We start from the raw sequence: 22,812 nt of genomic DNA on the forward strand, positions 1-22,812 counted from the left end.
GATGGACTCAGACAGAGAATTGTGGTCAATGTGTCCAGGTGGAGGCCACTGAGAAGTGGTGTCCCTCAGGGCCCTGTCTTGGGACCTGTGCTCTTCAATGTCTTCATCATTGACATCGACAGTGGGATCGAGTGCACCCTGAGAGTTTTCAGATGACACAAAGCTGAGCAGTGCAGTTGAAACAACAGAAGGATGGGATGCCATCCAGGGGACATGGACAAACCTGAGAAGTGGGCCCACAAGGACCTCATGAGGTCCAACAAGTCCAAGTGCAAGGGCCTGCACCTGCATCAGGGCATTTCCAGACATGAGCACAGACTGGGAAGGGAACTCGTTGAGAGCAGCCCTGCAGAAGAGAACTCGGGGGTTTGTGTGGATGAAAAGCAGGACATGAGCCGGCAGTGTGTGCTCACAGCCCTGAAAGCTAACTGCATCCTGGGCTGAATCAAGCAAACAAAATGAGGGACAGGTGCTATGGGAACTTCCATATCACATTTCAGCAAATTATTCCAGCCTAAATCTTGTGATTTAAGCTGATACAATGACTATCAAACTTTTCATTTGGCAATGAGTGTTTAATGAGGATAAAATTTACCTAACTGTACTACAAGGATGGAACAAGGAAATTAATGTCAGTAAGTGAGTAATCAGAGAAAGAGAAACTGATCATCCAGTTTTTTTCCCAGTAAATGACTGTTTTCTGAAATGTTTTTCAGAGTTCAGTTGCCTTAGCTTGCTTTAAATGTCAAAAACAATGGAGCTTTCACAAACCTCCTTTAGAACGCTACAGTTTTCCTTGAAGATTTACTGATGGTGAAAGGTGATGGCAAGGCTCCCCTGCTAACACAATACAGAGCTGCACACAGAGGCTGTCTCTGACATTGCACTGGCCACTCCCATGCCTCCTCCAAAAGTCTTTGAACTTACAGTCTGAAGGCCAAATCCTGACAAAGATATTCATTGTGAGTACTACCTTAATTACCTAAATTATCTCTTTTGGTCATCTTGTCTCTCCTGGGGAGTGGCATCTCACTCTCTGTTTGACCCGGCTGAACACGGCAACATTCAATGCAAATATTAGTCCATCCTTATGGTGCTTTAAACAAACGAGCAGGTTTGGTTTAGATCTTCCTGAATGTGTTGAAAGAGGCATGATGTAAATATGAGTGCAGACAGGGAGGCTGCAGAGGGGCTGCTGGAGCACCTAGCACGTCCTAATGATTACTCTAAGCAGTTCCTTTCCAGAACGTGGCCTTCCTGGCTTAGCCCCTTGTCTCTCAAGGGAGAGAGAAACAATGGAGGAAGCTGTGACAATGCTCTTAGGTGCCCTAAGTAATGTCAACAGCAGCAGAAACCTTTTTGACTGTTCCAATTGCTAATATGGGCTGCCCAAATAAACTATTTGAAATTTACACAGAAAGGATTTTCAGTTTGCAGCTGTAGCAAACATTAGCAGGATTTCTATACAATCCCCGGGGTGAGGGAAGATCCATGAGAATTCACACTGTCAAGAGTATGACTTCATAATACTTTCCTATTGCCTAATATGTATCAAATAGCTTCATTTATTTACTTGCCTGAAATGTTACTTCTGAAAGTAGCACATATTATTTTCAGGCTATGTGAGGATTGGATAAGCTTACTAGTAGAAAGTCGAATAGTAGCTCCTGCTTAAATATGGTCTTAAGCTGTGCCCTGCTCAGTGTGTTTGAAGAAATAACAATCTAGAAAAATTTTATGTTTCAGAAGCTATTCTGAATAATTTATTGCCCTTGCACACAGAGCTGGCTGCATGCACAAACACTGTGTCAAGTTTGATATGAAGACTTGAAGTTAAACAAACAAGGAAAAATGGCTGAAGGTCCACTTCAGAGCTGCAAAAGAATCTCTGGACAGAACTAACCAAATGATTATAGAATTATTTAGGTTGGAAAGAACCTTTAAGAACATTTGGTCCAACCATTAGCCTAAGTAATTGGGCTGAACTGTGTTGGACATTAAATGTACTGCTGATTGCAGACTCCTGACAAAGAAAAAACAGATTGCCAAATTTAGATTTTATGAGAAAGCAGAGGAAATGTATGTGGAACTGCTGTAAGGGTGGAAACTCAGGGACCATGCTGAATTCATAAATTGAACAGAAGTATCATTTATTTTGTACCACTCAAAAGAGGCAGAAGCTGTATGCCTTTGGAAAAAGAAGAAAGAATTTTTTTTAAAGGTCATCATTATATGAATTGTTTTCAGCAGTTTCTTCCACTTGATATAGAGTTGGTAGCATACACAAGTTGAATTTTTTCCATGTTCCCTCTAGTTGTTTACTGCTCAGTGCACTTGAAGATTTGTCCCTGGTTATTAATTAGAATGAAACAAGAAGTTCAAGAGTTGTCACCTATTAAGAGGAGACTGGGACACTGACTCTGCTTGTGGTGACTGCCTGCAAGGGCCAGTGCTTCCATCTTGGAGAAGGTGACAGCCTTTCCTCCTTTCTAGAACTCCAACAGGAGGTTTGCAGTCAGTAACAGGTACATCTGGCCAGGAATGCCCCTGCAGGATAAATCTTAAACACAATTTCACTGTGAGCTCCAGTAGCAAGGATCTTGTGCAGGGTGCTGTGTATGATTGTCTGTATCTGTATGGCTAAAGTAATCTGTTTATTATATGATTTTTAAGTTTAAGTTTAGCTGTAATGATTACCCTTGTCAGCATTTTTACCCCATGCTGTCTTTATTTATTTAATTTCTTTCCACTAGAAAGACATTTCTCCCTAACACCATTTCTAAACAATAGAAATAAGTAACTTGACAGTTACATTCATTTGCTTCAACCAGACTCATGGGGAGAAGTTTCAGTATGCATAGTAATGCATGACTGCTGCTAAAATTTGAGAGACAAGATAATCTTAATGTTTTTTTAAATTCTAAAAAAATTCTTGGAGGCTTTCCTAGAATGATGCATACTTATTTACATAGGAAAAAATCAAAACCAGGACTGCAACATTGCATCCAGTTTTTGAAATGTTTTGACACATTTACTGAGATTTACTAGGTAATTTCACATGCTTGTCTGGCAATTTATAATCCATTATTTTGCACTACAAGCTGCATCCTTGAGTTTATTTTATGGCATAGATATAAAGTAAACTAAATGACAACATCTCCTGGAGTCTCCCTTTTATCTATGGGAATGACCTTCAGTAAAGAAAACCACATCCAAAGGATGTTGTGCATACATTTTGAGATATATTATTTTCATTAATGTGAATGTTTCTGAGTAAATGAGGAAGTAAGACTTGGTTTAGGTTAGAAGAACAATGCAATTACTTAATAAGCCATGTGTCATGAGATTCAGGGTAAGTATTGCATTAAAAGTCACACTGTTTGTGAACCATCTTTGGGCCTTGGGATTCTAATATTATCTGCTGGGAAAAATTTCTAAAAATCTGGTTCATTTCTTTGTGTGCTAATGGGTTTCTGAAGTGAAGTTGGGATATTTATGAAATATAACACAAAACGCCCTCTCAGTTAAGGGCATAATTAGTCACCCCAAACTGGAGATAGATTAATACTAAAGGAGAGAAGCAATTAAGTATTTTAAGCCATAGTTTTGACATAAATATGGACATTATAGTCCAAATTCTACTTCCCTTCATTTAATCAGAAATCAATGAAGCAACTCATTGTTATAAGCATTGGAAGCAAAAGGAGAACTGCAGGCAGAGTAAAATAAAACACTGGGTTAAAGACCACAGGATTACAGCCTGGTTTTCAAAGCATAGAGCAGATTTACATGGAAAATAAATTTTAAAAACTGGAGCAAGAAGAAGAAGAGAGAGGAAGGAAAGATATGCCTGGCCTCCAGGTTAAGATCAATTTGTGCTCAATTTGTGCTGCAAGGCCAGGAACACTGGAACTCCAAGGGTTTGTTTTTGCCCACTATTTGGAGTCACTTCATATTTTTTTACTAGAACTGAACTTCTCCAATGATGAATGTGTTTAGCTCCAGTCATTTGGTTTGTCACCAGCTGCGAGCAGGGGGAAACTGTGCTTATTGTCCAAACTAGTGACAATTCAACTGGGAGGCTTCTGCTCCTCCAGTTCCAATAAACAAAGTTAATTTACTCAACGTTCCTCTTCTAGAAAGGTTATATATAGTCAGATGATTTTTATTACATAGGGTTTTTAATCTTGTCCTGAAACTTCTGTTTTCATTTTGGCCACTGGTCTATAGAACATCATGATATATAACAGCACCGATAGAAAAAAACCTAGAAAAATCCAACCAACCAACCAACCAACCAACCAACCAACCAACCAACCAACCAACCAAACAAACAACCAACCAAACAACCAACCAACCAAACAACCAAGCAAACAACCAAAAAATTATTATATACCACTCTTTAATTTGTCCTCTATGTTGTTTTAATGAAATAATAGTACAGAAAACAGTTATTAAGTGGAAAAAGTGCTGTGGGTTGGGTGGCTCAGTGCTACAGTGCCACCTCACTGAAAGCCTATTTTTCAGCATGAAGAAATATATTCTGCTCTCAGACTAAACATGAGCTCTATTCCTTTGGAACAATCTTTATACTGTGTGCTGTACATGGCACGAATATGATCTTGTAAGAATGTAGGAAATGGAGCCAGTGTTCCCATTTAAATAAAAAAGAAACCAGAAAACCAAAGTTTGAAGTCCAGTTAGTAGTGAAAAAAACTAGTATACTTTTACTGTAGGTTTAGATTCTTAATTTTGTAATTCACAATAATTATCACCCTATATCAATTTACACAACTCCTTTTCCTCCTGTGACCAACCCTAAATGACACCACTTATTTAAAACACCTTCAAAACTAAAGAGTAGCTTGTATTACCTCCAGCTCCATGTGTTTTTCTTCCTTGTCATGGTCCTTCAATGCCTTTGTGGAATTATTATTGCCGTCTTCTAAATGACAGATGTGCTGATATTTAGTAAGTTCATGTTTAGCTTGTTTTCTTTGAGAAACAGTCTTTCTTTGAAGACCTGTGAAAAATGCCTCATACAGTGGCAGTTCTGTAAATGTATCATCATCACCTCTGTTATCTGCTTCTTCCTCTTCAGAAGAAAAATCATCTACTTCTCCTACCTCACAAATATGGAGCTTAGTGTCAGTTTCATGTGATAAAAATTGGAAATCAGAAAATGTGATAGCACAGGGTTTGTGTTTTATGACTCTGATCTCATAATTTGCTTGTGGTTTTTTGTTTGAACTTTTTCCTGCGAGGACTGGCCACTCTGTGTGTATGGGAAGGTTTAAAGGATCTTCCTGTGACGTGTGCCTTGTAGAACAGGATAATTCTTCACAAAGGTGCTTTGTGTGGGGCTGGTTGGTGGTACTGGCACGCCCTGCAGCCATGCCAAGTTGTAAGGATGTCTCATTGTGGTCCGATAAGGATGACACAGACAGCAAACTCAGCTCAGGTTCCAGTAATGCATTCTGAAATTCATATGGACTTGTCTGATTTTCTCTCTTTCTTTGGTTTTCTTCATACTTGGCTTCCTTTGGAGCTCTCAGGCGCTCGGCAGATGGAAGATAAGGTGATCCCTGTTCTTCTTCATAAATGTTAGTTTCCATTCCAATTGGTTTCATCCATCAGAGACCAAAATTACTTCATTCTTGCTTTTCTTAAGAAACATAAATCTGCAAGTGTAGCCAGGAAATGTATTCTTAATTTTCCAAAACCATGATCACACAGCCATTATTAATGCTTGTATTCTCATATAATGTGTCTGAATCCTTTCAGCTCCTGAAAAAAAGGCAACAAAAGACAACATGCATGGAGCGTACCAGCAAAAGTAACCCTGAAACATGAAATGTCCATATCAAATTTACTTCACTTTACTATTTTACTTGTGCCTCCTCAAAATATTTAATGTATGCAGATTAAATAAACTTAAAACATGAGAATTTTGACTTGTTTTGCTTAGATACTGGGAAAGAAGTGGCAAATTCAGAAATGTTTTTTAATTAATGACTGTAAGTTGATTATTGACACAACAGTTCCAAATCATTTAAAGTGATATTAGGCATATGCTTGTTATCTAAACATGCCTCTGTTCTCTGTATTTTCATTGTCTGTTAAATCACTGACAACTTTTGCACTGCTTTGATAAAACTACTAAAATGCCATAGGGAAGACTAAGAAACAAAACTTAGGGAAATGTCATAGGGAAAACAGAAAAGAAGATGTCAGTACAGATACAATTTTCTCTGTCTCAAATTTAGTGAATTGCCAGTGCAGTGCAGCACTTGCCCATTTCCAGTAGATTTGAAAAGGAAAAGGAGGAGGCTAAAAATAACAGGGAATTCAGTACTACATTGGAGTTGACCTTGTCTGCTTTAAGTTTTAACATCCGTTCTCACATCTGAGCACTGCACCTCCAATGCACGGGGAGAAGGGAGCAGCTGAAGAACTGATCTTGCATCACTGAATAGCTTCCATTCACTCATACATATCATTTACTTCTTGTGACAGATTGAATATTGATAGTATTTATTTTAATGATTGTTTCAGTACTCCATCTGTGAGAGAGAAAAGCAGAACAGAAGCTTTTCAAAATAAAGAGAGAAGCTTAAGCCTTTGCTGTATGTGGCAAACCTGTCAGTGATGAGGAAGATGTGTCAGAAGGCAGCACTGTGACTGTCAAAGTGGGAAGCAAGCAAAATAAGATGCTGGCATGTGATGGGCCTGTCACTGCATGTGCCATTAACTGAGCAATGCACACCAGCTAGGCATATTTTAGTGGTGGTTAGTGTGTATTTTACTGTTACATGCATACCTTTGGTGATAGAAGGAATACTGTTACACATCCAGGAAATTTGGATTTATTGTATTGCCTTTGTCATTTGAACTGCAGCTGTAATAGACGTGAGCAGGCAGGTACTCTTTTATGTAGACCTCCTCTCAGCTACTGATAGCTGTTTAAACGTCAGACTTTATTGTAAACTAATCTCCTGCTGGAGTCAGTGAAGAGAGAAAAATGCTTCCAGAAGGCAAATGCTCTCACTTATCTTGTTTACCTATTTTGATGTGGGAGAAGTCTCCCTCCTGGCTTGACTGCCTAATACAAAGCTATAGACGATGTCTAGACAAAAAGCTTACACCAGTCATCCAGCCTTTAGTACAAATAATGCCAAGAAGAATTTCAGTCCATATTTGTGGTACACAATAATAATAGCTTACATTATCTATGCACGAATGAGAAACCTACTTCTGAAGGCCTCATTTTCTCAGGTGCTTCAGGTTAGTCATCTACATAGAACTGACTTCAGTTCCAGAAATGAGAGAACTAATTGAGCACAGTGTCTTCTAAAAAGAAAATCCATTCCCACATTTAGGTGGAATGACTGGAATGGCTAACTTTTTACACAATATCTTGTACATTGTGGGCACAATGAAAAAGCCTCTTGCCTTTTCAGGTGATTATTATCTGTGCTTCACTATGAGCCATCACTTTTGCTTCTGAGTCCCTGACACTCAGCACTCTGGAAGGAGCCACCACACAAAGCCAACTCTAAGCCAAAAAGTTCTGCCTACTCTGGCAGACTGCCCAGGGCAGCAAAAGAGTTTTGGCCTGGCTGCCCACATCAGGTGGGAGGGTGGGTTGTGCTCACCAGCCATGGCTGCTGGTGGCTGTCCCATTCTTCCTCTGATGGTAGTTCCAGAAGAAGTAGCAGTGCTCAGGTCTCCAGGTACTCCTCCAGAGACTCTTTCCCAGTCTTCACCCCTTCCTATTGTCACTCTTTCTTCCCATCCTTGGCCCATTTCCTGGACCCTCTTTAGTTTTGGTAATGCTGCCAAGGAGGATCTGCTGTGATGACATCTGTGGAAATACACCTGTGTTGATAGTAACGTCTTTGCTGTAATAAGCTCACATTTAGCAAGAAATGCTCCAGAAGCAGCTACAGGAATTCACAGGATGGCTTGGGTTGGAGGGATCATCTGGTCCAACCTCTCTGCACAAGCAAAGCCATCCTGGAGCACATGGCACAGGATTGTGTCCAGACACTTGTTGAATATCTCCAGTGAGAGAGAGATTTCACAACCTCCCTGTGTTCTAATCACAGAGACTAGAAGAATAGATAATAGTAAATAAGTTTTTACATCATAAAGAAGTTCTTCCACCTGTTTAGGTGGAACTTCCTGTGGGTCAGTTTCTGCCTTGTACACATCACATTCTGCAGTAGGCATGCACAGAATAAGTGAATTGTATCTTTTTTATTTCTAATACTTCAAGATGATGCTTTAGTCTCCCAAACATGAATTATCATCCAAAATATTGTATTTTTCATTATCTCTCTATATAACTGTATATAACTAGCATTTAAAACTAATACCCAACTTCTTTTAAAACTTTGCTTTTATTTCTGTCAAATGTGTTTTGGTTTTTACAGGATATGATGTAAAGCTGTAATTTTTACAGTTTAATTGCAAAAATAATGGAAGAGTTTTTCTGTTTACTGGATTTGCTTATTCTATTGTACTCTTTGTTTTTCCTGGGATGAGACTGGAACAAATCAAGTATGCAAAAGCAGTCTGTTTCTGTGCAAGTATGGCAAAAAATCTCTGAGGAGGAAGTGGCAAGAAGAGAGGATGTCAGTTTACCCTTGTTCATCCTGTGGAACATATCTTTTTACTCAATCTAGCAGTGACTATAAAAACCCCCCACACTTTTATGTGTAATATTAAATTCCATGTTTATAAAGAGTTCCACATAGGCATTTCTAGACCATAAAAATGGAGCATTCTTGGCAAAGCAGAGAATTTAGAAATCCTGCCCATAGCAAAATTTGTAACTGAGAGTGCTCTGAACATTCAGAGCTAAATCTGCACATGTCACAAAAGGTCTCTAAGACAGTCCTGCAAAAGAATGTAATTCTCACCACAATGATGAATGTAAGCACATATAGGTTCTGAAAACCAGTAATCTTTCTGGAAAAGGCCTTCAAGGCTTTTTAAATAGGGAGATTACTTTCCTATGCAAATGCAATTCTAAATACATACTGTCACATTAGCTCTACTGGTAGAAGGTAGTGTAGGTAAGGATGTGGAATAATGATGGTATATGTAGGTTTTTCAACTAAAAAGGGAATGCAGGGCTACCAGAAGTATCTGCCCAACCTGAACTGACACCAAGAAGCATTAGCAAGTGCAAAAACAATAAAAAGCAACACAGATTTTTTTTTGCTAAATGTGAAATGCATATCTGAGTACAGCAAGTTCAGCTGTTCACGCATGTGGGTTTAAAACTTAGAAATAAAATGTTATTTATTACTGAAAACTCCTTACAAATCAGCAGATTTGTGATATAGCTAGTGACATGCCATGGAAGGGAAGTTCTCATATGGTCTGGCACACACAAGTGTGTATGTGAAGCCTCACAGATCAACTTCTGTGTATCATGCTCTACTGGCTCAATTCCCTTTTGCCTGAAATAAAATTATTATGATTTATTTCATTGTGTTACTCTAACAGCAAGTCACCTAAAACAGCTTCTCAAACATGGCTTAAATTAGTGCATTTCAATACCCATTATGTATTTTGGCATTATAGAGCATGTGAATAAAACTTTTTCAGTTTAAATTCAATTCAAATCTGAGCTGACATAGTAAACCAGCAAATCAAGTCCTGATCTTGGCTGGAACCATACACTACTCATCTAAAATAAAAAGTTTCTACCTCTCAGGCCCTAGTGCATTTTTTCCCTTTCACAATTACTTTGCTTAGTATTTTCTGTTGACTTATACAATATTCCCCTGAAAAATGAAGCAAACAAGGCAAGAGAATGCGAGACACATAGACTAAGAGAAAATTATGAGATTAGGATTTTTTCCTGATGATAATTTTACCTGTTTTGCAAGGTACCCCCATGTTTTTCAATTCAGTTAATTTCCATAAGTGTAACAACAGGAACTGCGTGAATAGACAAAAGATCCTCCAAGCATTGGGGCAGAACAGAAAAAGAAGTGAGCAGATCCTTAACAAAAGACATTTCAGCTTCCTTGCTGCACAAGAACTCTGTCAACAGAAGTATGTGTGAGAATCCCTGGGGCGAAAACAGCCTTCTGCACACATTGGCCAAATTATTCACAGAAAAAGACAGAAAAAAAAGGAGAGGGAGGGAAAATATATAAAAAGAGAGTAAGAGCATGTTTCATAGGAACACCAGACATTTCTAAAAATACAGCATGACCTCATTCTTCATATTATGCCAGACCTTAACATAGCACTTCGCTTTATCACCTGGAGCATCTGGAGTCAGGTTCCCACTGCTCGAGTTTGGATGCTGTCAGATTTTGAAAAGGTAGGCAGTGAAATGCCTTTTGATGTAGTATAAAGTCAGTGTAAAGGAGTCCCAAAATTAGCTTCCATGTCACTTGCAAATTCCAATTATTTTTTGCCTATGTTTCGTCAAGACCTACATTTGCTGCCAAAGCTTTACAAGCCATTCCTTTTTACTGTATTAATAGAATCATAGCTTGCAGACAGACTTCTGCATACACTGAAAAATGTAGCTGCAGTGCAAGTTACTGGACACATGAGCCTCTGAGTTTGATTATAAATCAGTAAAATAATTTGCATACATCATTTGCAAATTTAGCCTGGAAAGGAGAAGGTTGTATTGTCACTGGAGATACAGGGTGAGAAGTCTGAGTTGTAGTTATATTTTGAAATTTTTTTTCTATAGTGCCTTTGAACAGAGCAAACAGCAAAAATGGAAATGCTGCAATACCCTTCTACTCGTGTAATGGATGTATTCATGTACCCAGGCTTGTAGCTGTAGATTACATTTTTCACCTTGAGATATCTTTGAGGCACAGATACTTGGCACAGATGCTGCCACATCCACGTCCACCCTGACTCATTTCAGTGAGTGAAGGAGGTGGCTCTGAGATGCTGGTTTCCCTTACACCTCATGCTCCTGATTGCCTCCACTGAAGTCGAGCAGTATTTTATTCAGCAAAAAATTTGGCGCAGTTATGAATGAGTCAGTCAGCAAATGAAGCCACATCTTGAGGCAGCCATTTTTCAGGAATTACTTGCTATGACAATTTAGTGAGGGCTGTCTCAATTCAGAAGTGTTCATTATCCCAGGACAGCTGCACTACCAGGTCTGTCTACCACCAGCTTTGCCATCACTGCCTCCACCTCCACTGTGTCAAAAGCTCATTCTCATTGCCAAAGAAAGTAAAATATCTTCTCAAATGCAATAAACTAAAATGATAAAGAGACACTTTGTTAATTTAATACTGCTTACATTTATGTTTGTCTTAGGTGCAACTGTTGGTGGCAGATGTGCTGTTTTCCAAGCACTCTCTTAACAATGTCAGCAATTTATTTACAGCTGAACTTACTTCAGTATATAGGAGGGAAGACTGGTACGAGAGGAATCGTTGACACATTTTGTGCTATTAGTGAGTCTGAGGCTGAGTTTAATCCAGCAGAGGGACTAAAATCCTGCCAGTATGCTGACTCAATTGTATTTCTGCCTAAACCAGCATTTCTAAAGGCACTGTCATTGTCACCTTACACCACGTGGTAATTGCAAGTAAGGTGAGAAAATACCCTCTGCAATACAACTGTTGCCCTTTCTAAGAGCTTAGATCCATGGGCAATGTTTAGTTCTTGTTAGTTTACATAAAGTGGGCCTCAATTTTGCAAATCTTTCTGTTCTGTGCAGCTCGTGAGCAAAACCAAATAGCAGGAATGTGTGAGTAGCAGTACTATATCTTCAAAGAATAAGATCCATCTTTCCTTCTGCCAATAGGCAACTTTTCCCACTGCATTCAATGTGTTACTTTTGTATTCCCTGTTCTGCCTCATGTACCTTGTCTTACATGTGAGGAGATATTGGCCAGAGATTGTTTGACTACATGCTTTTAGAAGGCATTTTTGAGTGAGTTGAGATTACACTCTGAATTGCTTGAGAAATTAAACTTGATGTAAAGATATTGCCCTGAAATACTTGGGTTTTGTTTTTATATGGACAGTGCAATCAGTGTGGAACAGGGAGAGCAACCAGCTCATGGACACTGTTCATAAACACAAGCTCCAAAATGAACCAACACCTGATAAATATTTTTAAATAACACTGATTAAACCACATAGGGAAAAAAAAATATCTGTGTCCCTTCAGTTGATGAGCTTCACATTGGTAAGATCCCAGGTTTTTATCTAAGCTGACCACACCAAAGCCAGGAAACATCCTTTCTGCAAGCAAAGGCACATAGGTATGAGCTGCTTCTCCTTCCTGTTCCTTCAGCTTGTAAAATGAATTCCATTATGTATGTTCATGGGATGCTCAATGGACCTTTTGGAAATTAATCCTCATTTTGCACAAGTGAAAAGAAGCTGGAAGGACCAAATTTTTTTCATATTGGAGGATGTCTATGACAACATATAGTTATTTACATAACACAGTTCTATTCATATCTGAAGGAAAAATGACATAAGAACAACCACTTCTCACTCTGTAAGTTAGGTAAATAACAAGCAGCTTGGTTTTAGGCTTTTTCCCTGTTTAGCTCTTGTCTATTCTACTGTTTATCAACAAAAAATTCTCTTTCACAGCCTGCGTCTTCCAAAATTGTACATAGCCCTCTGAGAAATATCTGCTGAATCTGTGACACCAACTAGCATCCAAAAGCAGTTATTTTGGCATTTCACAGGGTCAGAAACGGGTGTGGTCTGGTTTTGTATGGTTCATAACTCCTTAAAATAAAGGAAATTAAGTTCTTTAAATTTGTTTCCCTCTCTCAGAAAGAAAAACATATCACTGCCTTCAGTGCCTTCATGAGAAAGTATCGGTTCATATTAATTTCAGTTTTAACCATTATTATCCACAGTCTGCATATAAGGAATTGGCTGCTGGCATCTGCTCTGACCACACAGCCAATAGAAGAGTTGTAAGCTGGAATCAGAATTTCTCTATCACTAAAACATTATCTTGATCACTTTGCATCTTCCATCAGTAAAAAATGTTTTATTTACTAATCATCATGACTGAGTTTACACAAAGAATATAAGAGACTGAAGCTTCACCAGGCATCATGACTGAAGATCAGCACTTGTTTTCATAGGATGAAATCTTCTTGCTAATATAGTTTATGGAAGAGAGTTCTATTTAATTGGAAATATGTGCCCTTGTTCCCTTGTAACTGGTTGTCTTAAACAGGAATTAACAAATAATATTAAGTAACCCTATAATCTTCAGTCACCCCCTACACCCCTCCAAGCTTCTGATTTTCCAATAATCTATTAAATCCCCCCAACAACTCCAACACCATCAGTAACTCTTTAGTGCAGTGCTTCTGCTTCAAGCCTCCTTTACACCAACAGTTCAATTTCAAATCCTGGTCCTGATCTTCAAAGTTATCTCCGTGCCTTGACTTTCGCTTCAGTGCTCTCTGTCCTTGCCACCTGTGGCTATAGCCAACAGAGGGGTGAAAACCTGGTGCAGGGGAAGAGATGCCCCAGTAGCCACCAGGAGCTACTACACTCATTCCAGGAGAAACCACATAAAACTACATCTCTCCTACTGTTTTCTGAGTGAAGTACAGGGAGAAGAATAACTCACAGGACATTGGTGTTCAGGGTAAGTACTGCCTCAGTTGGTTTGAAACCAGCCAGTCTAGAGAATGGGAAGCAGCCAGACTCCAGTAGCTTCTGAACCCTGCCCAAGAACATTAATCCCACTTACAAGACCTGATTGCTTCTGATACTTAAGCCAGCTGGCTGAATACCTGAAGGAAAAATAGGCAAATTCAACTGCCTATGCACAGGCTTCTAATGTCCTTTGAGATGTCCTAAACTGACCCACTTGGCCTTCAGCTGGCAGCTCAGAGGTGCAAATCTCCTCCAGCTCCTCTGACATACCCACTGTGTGGATGTCGTAGGACAGCAGGGTATCTCAGGGGCACTGCTTGACACCTGCAGGTGGGCACTTGTTTAGGCAGATGAATTGTACTTTCAGATTCCTTAGCAGGCTATTCAAAGAATTTAACTTCAGTAACCTGATTTTGATGACTAACTTAGGTTTCTTGGCTAAAAGCCTGAATCTCTCCTTCCCCTTAACAAAAAGCCTGCATTCTTAATGTATGCACCTCAATTCAGCTGGCATGAGTACTGTATTGCCTCCAAAAAGAAGTGTATGTTAGTCTCCTGGTTAAGCAAAGAAACTGCTGAAGGAAGCCAGATTGATAAAAATTGCCAGCAGCTCCCTGCTGCTTAAGGACCTGTTTCTGTGCTTCAGTAAATTATTAGGGAAACTCGCAAGGCTAGATCAGAACATACTCAGAAAACAAGCAAGAACAAGCACTTTAGTGCCAGGTTTGCAGCACTTCAGCTCCCCAGGTTTGCACTCCTATCAGTCTTACAAAGTTTCTGTGGTGTTTTGGCAACATGCTACATTTCTCAGTTGAAATATGCTGCTTAATGCAAGACTGGTAAACAGCTTGAATAGGCAGGGCTTTGATTTATGAACTGCATCAATATGGTAATGAGCACGTTGGCTGGGCAATTAGTTTTAAATTGTATAAGCTCACACTAGCTCTTGTTATTATGAGTACAAAGGTTTGTCAGTGTACCTCTGAGTTCAGTATTTTAGAATCCTCTGGTGCCTTTATGCCTATTAGACCAGAACTGAAGCAAATTAAAGCCTCTGCTACACCTTCTGAATCTAATACGACAGAAGTATGTGTATGAAAATATCAGCAGCACATAGATTAAATAAACGCATCCATTTAAAATGCTACTTTGCATGCTTTTTTTTTTTTTCCTCCCAGTCCAAGACGGGCTTTGATCTCCAGCAATGTCTTTATCACCCTCTCTAATCAGTGTCTGTAATGAATGCTGAAGAAATGGTGACTCTGCAATAAATGCCAATTACTACTAAGCCCGTGCTGCAGGGCACAAGATCTGCTGGGTCCATGAGATACAAATGGGCAGCAAGGGAGGACTGTGTCAGCTGCAATAAAGATCAGTCATTCCAGAGGGAGAAAAAGTTATTTTAGAGGAACCTCCTGTGATCCCTATGTGTATGTGCAGAAAGGCCAAATTGAATTTTGGTCAAGCAACACTTTTTGGTGTTGCTCAAAAACCAGCATATTTTTTGATGGATAACCCATGTATTTTTGTTTAATTAAAAAAAAAAAAAAAGAAAAAAAAAACAAAATAGAACGCAAAGTACATTTATGTTGGGAGATATTTACTCCTTTTGATTACAGTAGTTTCACGAATACAAGCCGCACGGATTATAAGCCGCACTTCCGGTGCCTCGACAATGTTGCTGTCTTTGTCAATAGATAAGCCGCACCCCGAATATTAGCCGCACTTTCGTTCGTCGCGAGAATCCGGGCGCAGCTTTCACAAATTGGCCAATTAGTAACAGGATCGCGGCATAGCGGGCTTTACTAGCTCGGGGCGAGGCCAGGAAGGCTCGGCCCGCTCATGGTTGCCGACGGGGCCGGGTAGCCCAGTTCAGCACCACGGCTCGGCGGGGCTGGCCGGGTGCTGCCGCCGCTGCCGGGCTCGCTGGCCCCCCTCTCCCGTCAGCACCGCCCCGCTGCCGCGTTTGCTAGCCCTGCCGGCGGGCTGCTGCCGCCGCCGCCCGGCTCGCCGGCCGCGCCGCGCCGCGTTCCCTAGCTGTGCCGGCGGGCTGCCGCCGCCGCCGCCCGGCTCGCCGGCCGCGCCGCGTTCCCTAGCCCTGCCGGCGGGTTGCTGCCGCCCGGCTCGCCGGCCGCGCCGCGCCACGTTCCCTAGCCCTGCGGGCGGGCTGGCGCCGCCGCCGCCCGGCTCGCCGGCCGCGCCGCGCCACGTTCCCTAGCCCTGCGGGCGGGCTGCCGCCGCCGCCGCCCGGCTCGCCGGCCGCGCCGCGTTCCTTAGCCCTGCCGGCGGGCTGCCGCCGCCCGGCTCGCCGGCCGCCCCCTCCCGTCTGCACCGCCGCCGCGTTTCCTCGCCCTGGCCGGCACTGCAGGCCCCCGCACTGGCCCCGATTCTGCTGGGCTTCCCCTGCTGCCAGGCAGCCCCACCCGCCGGCCTTCCTGCTTCTGCCATGCTCCCCTGCACTGCTAGCCCCAGTTCTCCCGGGCTCCCCCGCCCTGCTGGCTCAGGCTCTGCCACCCGCCCCCCACACTGCTGGCCCCGCCTCTGCCAGGCTTTCCCACCTCTGCCGGGGCCGGCCGGGCTCCAGCTTGGCTTGGGGCTGCCGCGGGCTCTCACTTCCGTGTTGGCAGCTTTTAGAATTTTGTTAATGTATTAGCCGCCCCGGAATATTGGCCGCACTTCCGGGTTTCCACCAAAATTTTGGTCAAATTGGTGCTGCTTGTATTCGTGAAATTACTGTAATTTTCAAAGCTTTCAAAGAAAGAAGTGTTCGAGCATAAAGTGCTCAGATGACTATTTCAGTATTTTCAGCCTTTCTATCTATTGCTTCCCCATGTGATTTTTAAAATTAAATTAAGTATTCAGTTATTTTGACAAAATCGCATAGTTCTTTCAAATTTTTCTATTTGGAGGGTAAGCTTTGTTTTGTATTTTTTTCCCAGATAAACCAGGCAAAAGCCAAACACCCAGCAATACTTAATGACAGTTGCTTTAGAGATACTCAAAGTTTTATTTAGGTGCAAAAGAAAGTGTTTCTTGAGCCAAGGTGCATATTTGAGGCCTGAATAACTATTTTGAACAAATTCCCTGATTGCCTTTCTTCTTTTAGGTTATTTCTTCTCCTGTTATTTGAGATCTTCTAATAATTGGTTGCAGTCATCTGTTTTCCAGTCTCAGTTCTTTATTTCCAAATTTATGCTTAGTCTGATTTCTTGTTTGCTTGCTAAATTAAAGAGATTTATGGTATCAGATGTTCCTTCCACATAGAAAGGGTCACTTTTTAGCAAATCACAGCTCTTCTTTTTGGATAAACTCAAACATTTCAAATGGTTTGACAAATGTAGTCTAAAAATATCTAAATTAGCTCTCAGCCCACTAGTCTAGGTTCCACAAATAATGAAGCAGTTATGCCAAGTTCAGAGGTACTTTTTGAAGCTACTGGATCCTTCTTAAGTTTGGTTTCTAATGCTATTTTGTGAGACTTCCTCAGATTTTCACCACCTCTGACATCTTTCTTCTATGGAGACTGAAACTGCCTGGGGTGTTTCCACGTGGCTTTGTGGAACAAAGCAGCAAATAAGCATCCCATCATGAAAAATTATGCAATACACTAGCAAATGCTCCTAGAAATTTTAAAGGGTGTGCTACACCTGAAGTGTAGTCCACAAATAAATAAGAGATGGATTTTTATATTTTAAGTGATTTGGAGTAGTAATCACTGAAACATTTTATATACAGTCTAGCTATATAAAGCAAAAATGTAGGATAATTGTTTCTTAACTTTTTCTAGTTTTTCTTTCCAACCTTTAAAAATAAAAACAAATGATAAGTAGAAACCTCAGTCAAAGGGGATGTCAATTGCCTGGCAGGATGAGGTTCACACAAACATGAAATGAATTTACTCTGATTTCCATGGGAATGTGGTATTTATGTAAATTATGTTATTGAGTCCCTTAAACAAGCAGAATGGTTATGTCCAGGCCCCACACAGCATACAAGTATTAAATCAAATGGTCAACACCTTCCTCTGGCCAGGCAAGGACCTCTGCAGCTTTATTCAAATAAATGAATCTCTGACAGAGATGGTGTGTTTCACCTTAATTTTTACAAGTACAAAGTTTTGCGTCAACAAAAGAGAGATTTTCTTTCCTTCAGAATGCTGAAAGTCATTAATTCAGATATCAGAGAGTAGCAAAGTTAGTAATTTTTCCCCTTTGTGACAAGAAAAAAAGACTACTTGCTTTGAGTTTTAGAAGTGCCACAAATTAAGTTTCAACCTTCTTTCATTAAAAATGTGAGTGTGCTCATTTGTGCATGTACAGTAGTTTCACGAATACAAGCCGCACGGATTATAAGCCGCACTTCCGGTGCCTCGACAATGTTGCTGTCTTTGTCAATAGATAAGCCGCACCCCGAATATTAGCCGCACTTTCGTTCGTCGCGAGAATCCGGGCGCAGCTTTCACAAATTGGCCAATTAGTAACAGGATCGCGGCATAGCGGGCTTTACTGGCTCGGGGCGGGGCCAGGAAGGCTCGGCCCGCTCATGGTTGCCGACGGGGCCGGGTAGCCCAGCTCAGCGCCACGGCTCGGCGGGGCTGGCCGGGTGGTGCTGCCGCCGCCGCCGGGCTCGCTGGCCCCCCTCTCCCGTCAGCACCGCCCCGCTGCCGCGTTCCCTAGCCCTGCCGGCGGCCTGCCGCCGCCCGGCTCGCTGGCCGCCGCCGCGTTCCCTAGCCCTGTCGGCGGCCTGCCGCCGCCCGGCTCGCTGGCCGCCGCCGCGTTCCCTAGCCCTGTCGGCGGCCTGCCGCCGCCCGGCTCGCTGGCCGCCGCCGCGTTCCCTAGCCCTGTCGGCGGCCGGTCACCGCCGCGTTCCCTAGCCCTGTCGGCGGCCTGCCGCCGCCCGGCTCGCTGGCCGCCGCCGCGTTCCCTAGCCCTGTCGGCGGCCGGTCGCCGCCGCGTTCCCTAGCCCTGTCGGCGGCCTGCCGCCGCCCGGCTCGCTGGCCGCCGCCGCGTTCCCTAGCCCTGTCGGCGGCCGGCCGCCGCCGCGTTCCCTAGCCCTGTCGGCGGCCGGCCGCCGCCGCGTTCCCTAGCCCTGTCGGCGGCCGGCCGCCGCCGCGTTCCCTAGCCCTGTCGGCGGCCTGCCGCCGCCGCGTTCCCTAGCCCTGTCGGCGGCCGGCCGCCGCCGCGTTCCCTAGCCCTGTCGGCGGCCTGCCGCCGCCCGGCTCGCTGGCCGTTCCCTAGCCCTGTCGGCGGCCGGCCGCCGCCGCGTTCTCTAGCCCTGTCGGCGGCCGGCCGCCGCCGCGTTCCCTAGCCCTGTCGGCGGCCGGCCGCCGCCCGGCTCGCTGGCCGCCGCCGCGTTCCCTAGCCCTGCCGGCGGCCGGCCGCCGCCCGGCTCGCTGGCCGCGCCGCGTTCCCTAGCCCTGCCGGCGGGCTGCCGCCGCCGCCGCTGGCAGGCATGCCGGCCGCCTCGCTGCTGCGTTCACGTACTCGCCGTGCCGGCGGGCTAGCCGCTGCCGCCCCTGCCAGGCTCGCTGGCCGCCCCCTCCCGTCTGCACCGCCGCCGCGTTTCCTCGCCCTGGCCGGCACTGCAGGCCCCCGCACCGCCGGGCTCCCCCACGCTGCTGGCCCCGATTCTGCTGGGCTTCCCCCGCTGCCAGGCAGCCCCACCCGCCGGCCTTCCTGCTTCTGCCATGCTCCCCTGCACTGCTAGCCCCAGTTCTCCCGGGCTCCCCCGCCCTGCTGGCCCGGGCTCTGCCGCCCCCCCCTGCCCCGCCATGCTGGCTCAGGCTCTGCCGCCCTCCCTGCCCCGCCCTGCTGGCTCAGGCTCTGCCGCCCGCCCCCCACACTGCTGGCCCCGCCTCTGCCAGGCTTTCCCACCTCTGCCGGGGCCGGCCGGGCTCCAGCTTGGCTTGGGGCTGCCGCGGGCTCTCACTTCCGTGTTGGCAGCTTTTAGAATTTTGTTAATAGATTAGCCGCCCCGGAATATTAGCCGCACTTCCGGGTTTCCACCAAAATTTTGGTCAAATTGTTGCGGCTTGTATTCGTGAAATTACTGTAGTTTTACAGAGACCCTCTTATGATGCTTGTGCCGTCTTAGTGGAAGTTCAAGATCAGTTTTTCATGAAGCTCAGACACTGTAAATCATACCAGTCTAAAGTGTTAGTGTATATTTGTAATGCTAGATATAAAGTCTTATTTTAACACTGAGAAATAACCACCACATTGGTAATATTTAGTTTAAAAGCATAAAAAGAAGTAAATATTTGACAGTTTTATTACCTCTGCTCAAATAAACGGTAGAACAAATGCTCTAACTTTAAGCACTCAGTGTGTACCTACTCTAATGCTCCAAACAGCTTAAGGCTAAAGGTTTTGATGTTTTTATCACTAAATATATAAGGAGACTTGATCTTCAAAAAGCTACAGGGCTTTCCTTTTGTAAAATGTGAGCCACTTCTAAAGTGTGTCTCTCTAAAGGGAAAACGTGTCTGGCAGCAAACACTCCGATTTCAAACTTCAATCTCTCTCTGACTGTTTTTTCATACGTCTTGTCCCCACTGTTCTTAAAAGAAGCTTAAAAATGGTAAAAAACTAGAATTAATGCAACTTTGGCTCCCCAGGCCAAAGTGATGGCAAGGCAAAGCAGTTGTGTGAAATAGGGACTTCCCTGCACACCTCATCCAGGTGTGAATTGCAAACCACCCACAGCAGGCAGAATGGCCACAACAAGGAGCCAGCAAGGAGCCACCCACACCAGGGCACTTACTGCTGACAGGTTTTTCTCTGCCACCTCTCTCCCTCTTTAAACTGCAGCAAATGAACAGTTTTTATGCTTTTTCTGGTGGGGGAACATGGAATCGGTCTTGTTCATCTTTCATCGCCAGAAGTTATGTGAGCACGTGGCAGTGCCTGCAGCCACAAAGGCACCATGTATTATTAACCACAGGGCTGCATTGCTTTAGTCAAGCCATGCTTTGTAAGATGATGCCAAAAAGCAGTGCAAAGCAAAGTACTTTTAGTCTTTCCAGGGGAAAAACAGAGCCCTGTGTAGAAACAACACAAGGACACACAGTAAGGGGAGAGTAGCCATGCCACTTCCCAAAAATATGTCCTCAAGGCTTCAACAAGCCCTGGAAGAACCATGCTCTGAGGTCAATAAATAGGCTGCATGATAACAAATAAATGGTCAAATGAAGATTTGCAATAATTTAAAATTTCAGTTGCTCCAGCAGACGAAAATTAACTACCTTGATCAGATTATGTATACAGAAAATTATAACACCCCTCTAAAATTGCTTATATTTACAGCTTAACATACTTATTAACCTTTTGCCATTGCTTTATAGGATATTTATTATTCTTAGAGCATAACATCTCGTATGCTAATGGAATATTAGCACATATGCAAATACTCAGGCAAGGACTCTGCTCATTAGACAACCTGGGACGTACTCCCCATGTGTTTGCTAGAATGCACTACTGTCATCCCTTTAAGTCATTGGGAAGGCTGCCATGATTTTATATTCCTTGGAGTTTCCATTGTGAAAATGGAAATTCCAGTGAGAGATTGACAAGTATCAGACTGAGAGGTGTTTGACAGACTTTCACCTCGCTCCCACTGAAAATGTATATTACCATATGGATTTTAATGACTTGTCCCCACCGTTCTGTAGCCTGGGATTTCCTGCTGCACCCTGCACACAAGACAGACAGCCAAGGACGTGGCAATACAGGAAAGGAAATGGTGAAACAAGACATGTTAATCTTTGATTCCATGCTGTGATAAGTAATTAACATTGCTTCTGTGTTATTTACATCTAATTGTGTAATTTTGCAAAAGGTTCAGTTTCCCTTTAATTCTGATGCAGTACCAACCTGGCAACATCAAATTTTTAGTAAATTCTTGTCATAGATGACCTTCAGCTAAGTAAAGAAATGTTAACTTGCATAAACAATTCCAAAGATATTTGAAAGTACACTAAATAAACACCATACCTGTGAGGGTACAGGCAAGTCAACGGCTTTTATGAGTTTCTACCTGAAATGCTGTTGAGTTTACTTTTCTCAGAGCAAGATGCAGAGTGCCATAGGGTTTACCTGCTATGTGTTTACTGCTACAAAGCCCCCTTACTACACCCCATTTCCCTATACAGTGTAGATACCTGGTAAAGCACCAGTGTCCACCATTCATTTGCATTCTTCAGGCTGAAGACATTGTCAGTACTGTGTGTGTCCAAAATAACTCTTTCATTTATGAACCTCAACCTATGCAAGCAAGATAAAATACTGGGACTACTAACTTCCAGGATTTGTTCTGGGAGAGTTTTTATGCGATGGTGTCAGTCAAATAGTGTATATGAAAGCAGTTCTGCAGACAGTTTAAATGCTACTGCAGAAATGCCTACCAGACTGTGAAAATTGTATTTTAAGGTATATTAAAAAGCTGACAAGGAAGGTTCCCTCAAGCATGTGTACTCTGTTCATACATGGCCATGACAATTAGTGTAAATGCTCTTTATCCAACACCATTTTATCTCAAATTAAAATTTGTGTGGTGAGATTTCTGTTTACTCTGATAGGTACTGTTAATTAAAGAAAAACCTTATACTAATTTCAAGATTTTTGAATTCTCCATTTCTACTTATTTCAAGAAAACTTGATAGCTGTATTGTGCACAACATTTTCCATATGGGGGTGTGCCTCACTCATATTTGAGGAGCTTAAGACAAACAGGAGTACACAAATGAAGATAAGTAGTCACATGTTTGTGTGCCTGTTGTTATGAATTCAGCAATGCTGAGTGCCTCTCATTCTGTAACAGCTGGTATGAGACTAGGAATTTCAAAACACTAGACGCTTCTACATTTTGCCAGAAACAGTGGCTAAATTAAATGCCTTCAATTTTTTTCCCCTCTTCCAAAAGATGTGTGATAAATCCACAGCCATAGAAGTGCAGAGGAGTGCAAAAGTGTCTCTGGCCTGCATAACTGGCTGGGACAGCAGAGGCAAACCGACCACTAGTGATGCTGAGAAACCCCTTCAGGTTTCCTTTGTCCTAATTATATCAAACACCTTAGTGCTGCTGATGTTTCCCTTCTCTTGGTGGATGCTCTGCAGTGAATGATGCTTTGCAAGCAGGGACAGACTCTCTGTGTAGCCTTGGTTGGGC

General features: G+C 43.1%; 1 protein-coding gene across 1 annotated transcript in view; it reads right to left on the reverse strand.

Annotated features, from left to right (window-relative positions):
* The window catches only part of STARD13 (StAR related lipid transfer domain containing 13), a 294,142-nt gene that overhangs the window by 241,752 nt on the left and 29,578 nt on the right, over positions 1-22,812 (reverse strand). The window contains exon 2 of the mRNA XM_033084301.1: positions 4,875-5,787. Coding sequence (XP_032940192.1) covers positions 4,875-5,630 — 756 coding nt within the window. The 5' untranslated portion in view covers positions 5,631-5,787. The remainder of the gene's footprint in view (positions 1-4,874; positions 5,788-22,812) is intronic.

Source organism: Catharus ustulatus, chromosome 2 (assembly GCF_009819885.2).
Source record: "Catharus ustulatus isolate bCatUst1 chromosome 2, bCatUst1.pri.v2, whole genome shotgun sequence".
In the NCBI taxonomy this organism is placed as follows: domain Eukaryota; kingdom Metazoa; phylum Chordata; class Aves; order Passeriformes; family Turdidae; genus Catharus; species Catharus ustulatus.